Below are 12526 nucleotides of genomic sequence, written 5' to 3'. Positions count from 1 at the left end.
TCTGTCAATCTTTTTAAATATATTGTGAAATTAAAGCACAGGGCCGAGCCTGTTTGTTAATGCTTTCATTTCAATCCAGTTTGTCAGATCAACAATTCCAGGTATTAGTGATTCATTGTCGCAGGGTTGCGTCGGGAGTTAAAAGGGGTTAACCCTTGAATTACAAGTTCCTCCACAGCTCTTGTCAATCTATCGGCTTTCCTCGTGTTGTCATTGCACCATCTTGTGGTCAAAGTCAGACCTGCATGAATCGAACACTCTCTGGGTGACTTAACAAAGCATTCATTAAGAAACTAACAAATTATCCCTCATCGCAGTGTCCGCTTTTATTTCAGACATTCCCAACTCTGACTCCGAGAGTTTCAATCCAGCTCTCTGGGAGGAACAACGCAAGCACCGAGCTCAGGTGGCGTTTGAGTGCGACGAGGACAAGGACGAGAGAGAAACACCCCCGAGGGTTAGTATCACACATTTGTCACTGTTCACATAATTGGGAAAGGGTGAAAAAAATGACTGTGGAGACACGATTTACCAGAACTGCAAGGGCATTTTCATGATTTACGAGTATTTTTTAATGCAACAACCTTAATGTAAAACGTCCCTCGTGTCCCATTTTCTACAACATTTTAACTAAAATATCATTGGAGGATTTATGGGAATCTTTAGTCGACTTGTTTGACAGATGGCTCTAAGCATAAACATCCATCTGTGAAATGAGTCTGTATGATATCGAATCCATCTCATTCATACGTCACCTCTCCTAGCGCCCTTTCCGACATAACTGCAACTATATTATTTTAATTTGCACGCTTGTACTCTTCCAGGAGGGAAACCTGAAGCGCTACCCTACGCCGTACCCGGACGAGCTGAAGAACATGGTGAAAACAGCCCAGTCGGTGGCTCACAGGCTGAAGGAGGACGAGTCGAGTGATGAATCCGGGAAAGAAGCAAAACCGATCGAGGGGAACCACATCGGAGTGCAGGACGTGGGCGTCAAGGTCAGCTTCAGCCAAAACAGATATTTACTTAGAAAGAAATGTGCACTTTCATTTCTCGTCTATTTTTGTTAACCTCGGTTTAGTTCCCCCTAATCATACTGCATATTCTACGTGCAAGGGAAGGAACTGTTTTATGTTATAAAAAACACGTATAGTGTGTTTATTCGAGTACAGATATACGTTTAACAATCATAATTTTCATCATTCTGGTACTTTTAAAACCCTTCTACCACACTTCAGCCCTCTGCCACCCCTCCAGAAATCAACTTCCACTTTCAGGATCAATCAACCAACGCAGGGCGCCGCCTGTTTTGGTTTCTGATAGACTGATCGAGTGCCACCCTTTCACCAGAGCACATAGCAAACCGATCGCTGACGCGGGTGGCTACTGTCACAGATAACGTCGCCCGAATGCGAGTAGACGCAGGCGTTCAGTTACGCGAGTGCGTGTATTCCCGTTTATTCCCGTTATCTCGTCCCAGCGCCGGTTAGAAGTTAAACAGTTGCTGTCAGGAGGCTGGTCCTTTCCGTAATGTCAACACTTAACACAAACAACACACACACACACACACACACACACACACACACACACACACAAAACTTGCAGCATCCAGATCTGTCTGTACTCACATCTTGCCTGCAGATAGATAAATCTGTTTGTTGCTTGAGTTTGAGAGCCGTCCGTTTATCTTCCACCACGCAGAGTAAGCACACATTTGTCGTCACACATCACATTGTCAGCCGCCACAGGAAGTAAACAAATTGCGTCACTTTTTTTTTAATGCATTTCAAATTAATCACAAAAATGGAACACGTTCATTTTGACAGCACTAATAAACAACCGACCGCTTGGACTGTTTTTGAGCAGGTGATCGAGGCCCCTTGTCCCAACGGCACGGCGTCAGACATGGAGCCCCAAGTATCGTTCGCCCAAAGCGTCTCCGCACCGGAATCGAAAGACACTTCGGAGTCTTACAGCTCTCAGAGAGTCCCGCTCAAATCTTCAGAGGCCTCTATGATGAACCACGAGGACACACTGGAGGTACTTTTTATCTAATTACTAGATTTCTCTCAATTTCACAAACATGTAATAAAGTAAATATATTATGAAGCTGAAGGAAAACTTCTGTCTTTGCAGGATTCTGAGGAGCTGTCAGATGAAGAAGAGATGAAAATCGCAGAGATGAGACCGCCTCTTATCGAAATCTCCATCAACCAGCCGAAAGTAGTGACTTTAAGTAAGGACAAAAAAGGTAATATTAGGAAAAAAATCATGTCTACATCATGAATTTTGGAACTGATAAGTGTCTACATACAGCACACTAACGATGATATTTCTGATTAACAGATGACGGGAAAGACGCGGACTCTTTGCTCGATGACACGGTGGCCAACAGCAACCAGAACAACAGTAACTGTTCGTCACCGTCACGCATGTCCGACTCTGTGTCTCTGACCACAGACAGCAGTCAGGACAACTCTCTGTGCACCCCCGAGAGAGAGGCGAAGATGCCTTTCCTGCCAAAAAGCCGGTGAGTATCGTTCTTAACATACAGTAACATACAGTACAAGTTTTCATCTTACTGCAAAATCTGATGCATGTGTTTCTCCTCCTTTGTTCTTTTGTTTTAGGCAAGAAGATGAGAACATGAACCAGCCTAAAGACACCACCCCTCTCCTCCATAATGGTAACGGCTCTGAAACGTCCCTTCAGGCCCTTTTGAGAACCCAGCAGACCCCGCCGGAGAAACTGGGTGATTACGACCTGTCTATGGAGGCCAGACTAGCGTTCATTGAGAAGGGAATAAACAACGGCATGGGAGACACCTACACCAAGTGGGACCAGATCAATATGAACGTGTCCAAGCTGCCGACCGACAACATGATTCAGCTGGATGAGTTTGACAAAACCAAGAACGGCTCGGTAGCCCAGGAGGACTTAGACGGCAAGCAGGGTTTTAGCAACGACAACATGGACCATTTACAGAATGGAAACCAGCAGGTCATCGACTACTCTCATCGCTTGGCTTTTGACGCGGAGACATCTGCTGTGCATGTGGCTTCGACAGGCGTGACAGCCAGCAGTGACATGTCTCTGTCTCGTAGCACAGAGGAACTGTCTCCGGAGAAAAGGTGCCATCCCCCACAGGTGATGAAGTCCCAGAGTGTCAGCAACATAGAGACAGGGGGTATGAAGCTGTATTCCTTTGATGGTGACAGCGACTCCCATGACGCAGCAGTAGTCTGCAGGATGGCAGGAGCCGGCCCCGGGCCGGGAGCTCAGGGCCAGAGCATAGTCAGGAGCAAATCAGCCTCCTTACTCAATGACCAGACTCTCCAGGTTTACCCTAGCTCTTCTGCATCTTCCTCAGACCTGCTCTCTTCCTCTAAGCCTCCCGCCAGCACCAGCAGATATCAAATCTCCTCCAGCATGGCCATGGGCATCCCTCCCCCTCAGTACAACGTACAGTACACGAGCAGTGCCATGCCTAAAGAGGGGCTCTGGGCCCAGAGGACGCCAATGCCTCCAGAACACCAAGGCTACCTCCCTCCTCCTCCCCACTCATTAGCCAACACCAATTTCTCCAACCGTAATCAGGCACCTCCTTACATGCAGCCCCAGCAGCGAGGGCCTCCTATGGGTCCCAAACCCTCTGGGGACATGTGGGCGAAGGAGAGACTTCATAATACCGGCGGCCAGCCTAGAAGCAGCACTCTGCAGAGGCAAAGCAGCACCTCCTCCACAGCCTCCATGAGCGACCCGAGGCGCATGCAGATGCCCGAGGGGGAGTACATGACGTACAGGGACATACACACCCTCGCCAGGGGTCCGCTGGCAATGAGCCAGGCCATGCAGAGGCCTCTGTCGGCTCGCACTTACAGCATCGACGTACCGGGAGCTTCCAGGCCTCACAGCGCCAGGCCCCAGCCCCACGAGCTTCCAGAGAGGACCATGTCTGTCAGTGACTTCAATTACCAGCACAGCAGCCCCAGCAAGAGACCCAACGCCAGGGTGAAGTCTGAGCATTCGCTCCTGGACGGGCCCGGACAGATGGGAGGAGGAGGAGGAGTGGGAGGAGGAAGGGTGCCATCTGACTGGAGAGACCAGGTGATGCGGCATATCGAGGCCAAGAAAATGGAAAAGGTAAAAAGTACTAATATGTTGAAATGTATTACCAGTTGCCAAAGTGATGCATCATCTAAACTTATTTATATTATGATATTATTATATTTTAAGGATGGAGCAGATGTTTAGCCTTTATAGTCCTCATGATCTAACCTATGAGTAGATAGGGCTGTGCGATACGACCAAAATCTCATATCCTGATAAAGGTCAATAGTTTCTGGTCCGTGTCAGAGAGCAGAGCAGAGGAGAAAAGCAGCATGACCATAAACGACAGCAAAACGCAGTAGAGGCTATCACTAAAATTCACAGGGAGGGAAAAAAAAAAAACCCTGCCTGGTTCACACGTTTTTATGTCCGTTTGCGGTGTCTGGAATAAAAATGAAGTGAGACATCTCTGCCCCAAAACGAAAACCGGAAGTGCGCTGTTGTACTTCCATTTGTTGCCTTTACACTTTTAGTTTCACTCTTTTCCGTGTGAAAGATGGACAAAAATATCACCGTAAAGAGTGTGATTTGTGACACAGCAAAATAAAAGACAGAGCATAATCTTCATATCACACAGCCCTACCGGTAGATCACACTCATGGGATAAACAGGTTAAATATGTACAACCTCACAGGCCAGCATAACCGTATAACACAGTTTTCACTACATTTTACCATAGAATGAGTTTGTATGAGAACAGTTGTGTGTTCTTTGAATTGTCTTTCTTGAAAGACTTCTTCTTTCTTGGGTTGGCGACTGAAGTCTCGCCACACTAGACACCACTAGAACCATTCCTCTTTATTGTGGAGTCAACCGTTTACAAAATCCTACTAACCCAGCTGTGTATGTAAATATTTCTGATTCACTGCATGTTTGTCTGTTTATGCTGTAAACCCTCTTTTTTGTTGTTGTCTTTTTATATGTCATCACTCATTCGGTGGATTGCATGGCCACCCGCTGTGACATGTCTTGTCCGGGGTGCCGGTTTATTATCCCATGTCGTCCCTCTGTTCAGAACGCGCTGTCTCGCTCCTATAATTCCAATAACGCTCCGCTGAGCTGGTCTCACTACAGCAGCTGTAGGGATATGCATGCCAGCCAAGGGTCTCTGGTCTTTAGCGCCAGAGACGGACAGCCCTACGGAGCTCTGGGCTTCTGCGTGAGTACTGTGAAACTTAGTAGTAGTTAGCCCCCACCCCCCCCCTACGCCTCGCAGCTCATACTAAGCCGGGTGCTTCCAGCTCTTGTATAGTTTCACATCCTTTTAGAAGATAAGGAAATGTCTGCTTTCCTTCTCTCCTAGATGTTGAAGTGATCACTGACCCTCAGAAACCATCTTTCACTTGTACTTTTACAGACAAATGAAAGTCTCTCCCTACGTCTGATTTCTCACAACCACAAACCCTTTCTAGTATGTCTTCTCAGAAGAAAGAAAAAAATATGGATTCTGTGTGTGTTTAGTGTAGCTCCTCCTCTATTTAATGCAGTTAGACTTGTTTAAAAGGGGCCTGCTTATATATGTACCATCATCAAATTGATTTAGAGGCTTCACTACTTCCACGGTAGACTCAGAGAAGGACAAACAAACGCAACAGAAAGCTGGATGAACTGATCAGTGCTGCGACAGAGCTAATTTAGAAGTTATTCAAAATCTGCTGACACTACTTCCTCATAAAGCTCCGAGGCTGTGTGGTTACATCCCCTTCAACTAATGAATGGAGAAAATAATGTTTCTGTCCTGTTACTGAGTTACGGGAGGCATGTATTCCTAGCGACACATTGACAGCTGACAACAGAAAATTGCTTTTTTAGGTCAGTCTCTTCATTAAGAAAGCCTGCTCGTTATTTATGTCCAATCCGATGTGTGATATGAATATAATATATGGTACAAAACGCCCCCTTTTAAACCCACTAAGTTCTTTAACATCATAATCATTATATCTGTGCGTTATCCCTCCAACCCGCCACACCTTAATCATCCTGTCGTTATAATACACATCTCAGCAATCATGATTTTTCTTAACGGCTCCTCGAATACTTATTTTCATTTTCATCATCATCTTCACTCCCAACTTTCGATCGCTTCAGAATCACCTCACGACCTCTCGCTTTGTGTGTGTGGGGATGAGAACTGTGTTTGTTTAAAGGTAAGTGTGTGTCTGAGTGACCTAGAAAGTGGGTATTAGATCTATCTGTAGAAGGAAAAATAGATTTTATTTCTAAAGATGTCTTGAGAGTGGTGTGTAATCCCCTTCCCTACTTAACCTTTTTAAGATTTACTTTTATCATCAAGAGGATAATATTTAGAATTACATGGTGCTTAGAGTCTGAATAGAAACTAAGCAGGTTAAGATGAACCTTTATTAATCTCCGGAGGGGAAAAATCAGGTGTCATAAGCAGCGACAGCAATGAGAATGAAACACAGGAGAGATGCAGGTAAGAGTCAAGAACAAAACCAAGATAATAAGAATAAAATTATAAATAAAGATCAAATAAAACACTGAGCTGCTGGCCTTAAGTAGGTCTTAAAGTTCTCATATTTAGGGGGGTCGAGCCTTGGTTGCGGAGGATTGGCCGAGGTGCTTTTGTGGCGTGCAGAGGAAGGATGAGTCTGCGGTTGAACGTGCTCCTCGTCTTCGCTAGGTCATCACAGAAGGGATGGGAGGGGTTCTTCAGGGATAGCGTCCAGCTTCCTCCTCATCCTCCCCTCCCTCCCTCCCTCCCTCCGCAACCACCTCCAGATTAGCTCAGAGCTAGCCTTCTTCACCAGCTTGTTCAGCTCAGTGTTTTATCATTTTAACCAGATGTGTCCCCTTCCCGTCTTCTAAATCAACACCCCCGCTGCCTAATGTCATTACTAAGACATGAGAAATGTTCATGTCAGTAGCTAATTGTCTGTCTTGTCCATTATCGCTTGTTGTAAATCAGTGAGTGCGGTTTGAGCACAAAGTTAATAATCACCACTTTCTTCCTTTTCAGGATGATATGTTTGGACCCCAAGGGCAGCAGAGCTACACCATGGACCCCCACAGAAAAGTAGGTTTAATACATAAGACATGACGGCAGACTTTTAGCTGCAGAGCAAAAATGCGGTCGTCTAATTTTAACCATGTTCCAGTGAAATTACTGGGATTTGCTTTCTGCCGCGATGCAACAGAGCTTGCTTTTAAGTCAAGAACAAGAATAAACAGTGTTTGTGTTTTTTGTTTTTTTTTTGTCTCCAAGGTGCCTTTGATGAACGGACAGATGGGCCCTTCTGTTCGTCCTCCTCAGATGAGCCAGGCGCCCATGGCACGCCACCCATCCAGAGAGCAGCTCATTGATTACTTGATGCTCAAAGTTTCCCATCAGTCCCAGGGGCCCCCGCGCATCCCGCAGGACACACTGCAGCAAGAGGTGAAGGATGGTGTTTGTGCAAATTAGTCGCAGAAACGCTGAGTTGCTTAAAAAATGTATTTTGATTTTGAGGATATTCTTTATTGGCTCGGCTGAAGTTTGATTAAAGGAATAGTTCCACATTTTGGGGAAAAAAACACTTTCTTGAGATTTATATTAGAAGATTAAGAAGGTTATCTTAGTTTAGCACCTCTAAAGCTCACTTAATAAGAAGTCGTATCTCGTTTTGTAATCCATTCAAAAACTACGTACTGCCTCCAGCCAAGAAATGGTGCACATCACCATTTTTACACTTTGGTTTTTGTACATATATAACCTTACATGTCGATTAATGAGATTAAAAGGTGTTGGTAGGCAGATTTTTTCCCTTTGGACAGAGCCAGGCTAGCTGTTTCCCCTTGTTTCCAGTGTTTATGCTAAGCTAAGCTAACCAGCAGACAGATATGAAACCGAATCTATCTTCTCATGTAACCCTCAGAAAGAAAGTGAATAAGGAAATTTCCCAAAATGTTGAACAATCATAGGCCATAAGAGACTGATCTTCACCAGAAATGTGAGTCATTTTATTTTATAAACAACACGATTTATTTAAATTATAAATTTCGTGAGAATTCAACAAACGCCCGGTCCCCAGCTTCCTGTTGTGGTTTTTTTTTTGGTTTTTTTTAAAGACTTGCATAGAAAAATGATATAAGAAAGAGAGAGTGACTGTAAATAAAGGACTCATGAAATGATGTGGGTGTGTTTCAGATCCGTGTGAAAGTGGAGAAGAATCCAGAGCTGGGTTTCAGTATATCAGGAGGAGTAGGAGGCCGGGGAAACCCCTTTCGTCCAGATGACAATGTAAATTCACCTTTTTTTTTGTTGTTTTTGTTGTTGTACTTAAAGGACACCTCAATTTCCATAAATATATTTTTCACAGAAATGTGTAACTTAGTGGCTCTTAATATATGTAATTAATACAGTATTTTCCATTTCAGGGTATATTTGTGACACGGGTTCAACCTGAAGGACCGGCTTCCAAGATTCTTCAGCCTGGAGATAAAATCATCCAGGTATTCTGCTGTTTGTACAAATATCACACTCTCGTCAAACCTTTTTGTGATTATTCTTCAAGGTTTTTTTCACCATGTTGACCCAAAATTTCCAACTTTTTTTTTCAGGCAAACGGATACAACTTTGTGAATATCGATCACGGGAACGCTGTGTCCCTCCTGAAGACATTTCCGAGCACTGTGGATATGATTATCATAAGAGAAATGCAAGCATAGACTCAACTGAAACTGACCTCTTTTAAACATTTTCGGGAGGGTGGCACAAGAGGAGAGAACAGAGAAAAAAATTTTATGTTGTTGACTCTCATATTTTTATACACAGAAGAGACTGATCTGTTCATACCTGTCGGGACTATTTATAGTAGAGATATTCAGAGCCTTGATAAAATGGGAAAACCACTGAATGTAGTGGATCTTAAGCGAGACGGTGGCAAACATCTGCAAGTACGAGTCCTCAAAAAGGCCATCACTGTGGTATATATATTTTTATACAAAAGAAGCTGAAGATATGACTTGCTCTGATGCAAATAATTACTGTGGTCTCTGTACAGATCATCTTTTATGTTTCTTTCTGCTTCTTTTTTTTTTTTTTTCTTAAGTCCGAAACTCATTTTACCCCCCAAATCATGAGTTTTATCTCTGCTAATGGACATGAACTGAATCTGACCACTAGGAGGGCTAGCAGGGCTCCCTCTCTTCTGTCATCCAGTTTGCCTTTTCTTTCTTTTCCTTTTTTTTTTTTTTTGTAAATTTTAAGATGTTGAAACCATTTTCCAGGTCTGCCGTGCGATCTTATATGGAGGACAGTGTTACGTGCTTTTCAAGTGGAGACGAATGTAGATCAAGGTGGTGTTTTGATTTTTGTTTTGTTCTTTTGGGAGAGATTTTTTTTTTTTTTTTCCTCTTCTTTTGCAAAATCGAAGAGTTTACAAGAGGAAATCATCCACCCGCCCCTCCCCCTCCCCCTCCCCCCTCTCCCTTTTGCTTCCATAAACCTGTGAACACCCTCCTCCAGCTCATCTGCTCGGCATATCACATAACCACGCCACTCACCTGTGCTGTGTAGAAGAAAAAAACAAAAATTCACAATATAAATGGATCACAACTTCACAGATGTTGGGAGAAATTGCAGTCTCTGCGTGTGCGAGACTGGGAAAACAGGATGGAAATTCAAACATCGTTGTGGGGGGGGAAATACGAGAGGAGAGATGTGTGTATTTTACTCGGCCTTAATCTGTTCGGGGGAAGATTTTTAGTTTAACCAGAGGGGAAAGATGTGGCGGTTATGCTAGTTAACCAAAGCAAGTGTGGGGATTGTGGACAGAAGGCAAAAGCAGGAGATAACGTAAGAATATCTGAACAGGTCAACATTTCACTCGTTTTTGTTTGTTTTGTTTGTTTGGTTGTTTTTTTTTAAGGGCTTCATCTTTTAAGGCAGTAATCGATGAAACGAGTGTTGCAAGGGGTTTCAACGTCTAGCAGTTTTTATGTTTTACATGGGAGAAGACCACAGTTTGCCTTTTTGTGTCTGTAAAAAATATTTTACTCGTGCTTTTTACTCATCACTTCAAGGCAGTGTTTCGATCTTTTTTTTCTTTATTCTTCTTCTTCTTTGCTGTACAGAGAGTAGAGTCGGGAGAAGCAAGTTGTCAAGTGCCATAGACCTTGAACTGTTTGAATAGGGGAGGACCTTTTGACCCCAGCACCCAAGCAATATTCACATAGTCACAACACTTCTGAGTACATTTGCAGCATAACGGCTTAAAAGCAATATTTTAAAGCCTTTATTTTACATTCAGAAACATCGGATAGCATTTTTAAAAACAACACGACCTTTTAGTAATCCCTGATGATTTTACATGATTTTTATATTGTAAAAAGAATCTTTTTTTTTTTTTTGTAATGAAATCGCACAGGAAATATATACAGTAGTGCTAAAAGAAGAAAAAAAAAATCCTCTGCATTGTTTGTAAAAGTGAATGTTTGTGTCACTTTGCCCAAATGCTTTTTACTGGCTTATGACTTGAGTCTGTTGCTTAGGATACCACAACTCCTGATGTTCATTTGTGCAAAAATAATCAACTTACACTGATGGTAAATGAAAAAAAACAAACCTAATACAGTCAAAGCTGCATCTCATCATTGTGTCAGAAGGAGAAAAAAAAATGTCTTTTTTAAAGGTGATGTCGTGTCCACTCGGTGTGATTTAAATTTTTTACGTGTACCCGTCAGTTGCATGAAATCAGCCTGTTAATATTCATTCACTGGTAGATAATTATTCAGTGAGACGTGTTTCCGATAGAAAACGGAAATGATAGAATTCACCTAAAAGTAACGGAGGCCCCCATAAATTCCAGCAGTACAATTTGTGACCACTGAATTGTTTTGTACAAATATATAATTACGTTTTATCTCACGGTGTTTCAACAAATTGCATTCCCTCGACTTTTTAACGCAGTAGATGATGTCATCCGCTGTACTCTTCCTGTATGTAATTAAGTTTGAAACCTATTTTATTCTTGTGGCACTGTCAGATCGAAATAAAAACATTGTGGTAATTAACAAATTTTATCCCTTTAAAAAATATTAGAAGTTATTTTAAAGGTAGCTGTACCTGTAATTTTTAAAACTGAAGCTAAAAAATGCTTTAAATTGAGTCTTATTCGTAGCCAAATGATGATATAATGTGCATTTCCCCTTAAATTTTTCACACCACGTATTGTATTTTACACAAATGAAATTGTTGTTTATATTGTTTTGAATTTTGTTGGTGATTTCTGTCGACTTTCTTAAGAGTAGGAGGGGAGGGGGGACAAAAAAAATTCATGGGTAACCGTCACTTTATATTCATGGCAAAAAACGTAGTCTGACATCGTAGACAATCTAGGGAGATAACATGTCGTCACATTCTCTTCATTCATGTCGGTCTGTTTCTTATGCTCCCGTATTGTTCTTATTTATTTAGCAGTCTTCTGTGGATTTTAGACCTTACTAATCAAATTGTAAATACTCTAAAAAAAAATTAAAAATTAAAAAAAAAAAATCGAGAAAAGAATTAATAATGGCATTAGTGACTTGAGATTGTACAACCAGCAATAAATTGCAATGCAGAGGCGCACCCGTTTTAATGTATAGCTAGTATTTCTAAGGTTTCTCAAGGAAACTGCCACAGTGAGATGATGATGATTGATATGCATTTATCCAACATTCCAGATTTTGTATATAATTACCTGTTTCTGAAGTAACCTGTGGAAAATAAACTAATGCTCTTTAACAATGATTCTTTTGTCTTCATTTCATCTGTGTTTATATTGAGTTGATGATACCGAAACTAGAATTACTTTGCTTTTACTACCAGTGTAGTAAATGAATAAAACAGTGCATACAATGCAACTGGACAGTCCAGGGAACCGTGTGTGTGTGTTCAGGCTTCAGCAGTTAATATGCAGTCATTAAATTAGCAGCGTGTTACCAATAATACCACAATCCAAAGTTTAATTTTCTCTCTGGTAAATAGATAAAAAACTAATAACTCAATACTGTGCAAAAAGTTTTAGGGATTTTAGATGTTTACATTCTTATCCATGATGTAGTACCATCAGAAAGGTGTTTGATCAGTCCCGAATTTATTCTGCACCATGACAACGACCCCAAACATACAACCAGAGTCAAAAATAACTTTTGATTGACAAGAAGAACAAGGAGTCCTGCAACTGAGACGCCTAAATCCACAAAACTGGCAACTTCTCAAAGATGTTTGGAACAACCCGACCTGTCAAGTACCTTGAAAAACTGTGTGCAGGTGTACCGAGGAGAACTGCTGCGTGCTCACACCGAGTACTGATTTCATTCGGGTTTCTTCTGTCTACTGAACTTCATATTATGTTAATTGATAAATAAAAACAACTCATGGCATTATATTTAAAAAGTGTCCTCACTTTGCTTTTAGTGCCCGAACCTTTTG

The 12526-nt window shown here is 42.1% G+C and overlaps 1 protein-coding gene across 4 annotated transcripts in view; it reads left to right on the top strand.

Annotated features, from left to right (window-relative positions):
• erbin (erbb2 interacting protein) overlaps nucleotides 1-11842 on the top strand; it is a 57895-nt gene extending 46053 nt beyond the window's left edge. Inside the window, exons 16-27 of one of the 4 annotated variants that reach the window (XM_067574989.1) lie at nucleotides 336-457; nucleotides 825-998; nucleotides 1867-2040; nucleotides 2137-2251; nucleotides 2347-2530; nucleotides 2631-4143; nucleotides 5126-5269; nucleotides 7091-7147; nucleotides 7337-7507; nucleotides 8258-8350; nucleotides 8488-8562; nucleotides 8671-11842. In XM_067574989.1, coding sequence (XP_067431090.1) covers nucleotides 336-457; nucleotides 825-998; nucleotides 1867-2040; nucleotides 2137-2251; nucleotides 2347-2530; nucleotides 2631-4143; nucleotides 5126-5269; nucleotides 7091-7147; nucleotides 7337-7507; nucleotides 8258-8350; nucleotides 8488-8562; nucleotides 8671-8778 — 2930 coding nt within the window. In that variant the 3' untranslated portion in view covers nucleotides 8779-11842. Of the gene's footprint in view, nucleotides 1-317; nucleotides 458-824; nucleotides 999-1866; nucleotides 2041-2136; nucleotides 2252-2346; nucleotides 2531-2630; nucleotides 4144-5125; nucleotides 5270-7090; nucleotides 7148-7336; nucleotides 7508-8257; nucleotides 8351-8487; nucleotides 8563-8670 lie in introns of all 4 variants that reach the window. The other 3 variants (XM_067574987.1, XM_067574986.1, XM_067574988.1) reach the window with 3 other exon arrangements.
• The last annotated feature ends 684 nt before the right edge of the window (nucleotides 11843-12526 follow it).

Source organism: Thunnus thynnus, chromosome 19, assembly GCF_963924715.1.
Source record: "Thunnus thynnus chromosome 19, fThuThy2.1, whole genome shotgun sequence".
NCBI classification, from domain to species: Eukaryota; Metazoa; Chordata; class Actinopteri; order Scombriformes; family Scombridae; genus Thunnus; species Thunnus thynnus.
This window is presented reverse-complemented; position numbering and strand designations above follow the sequence as displayed.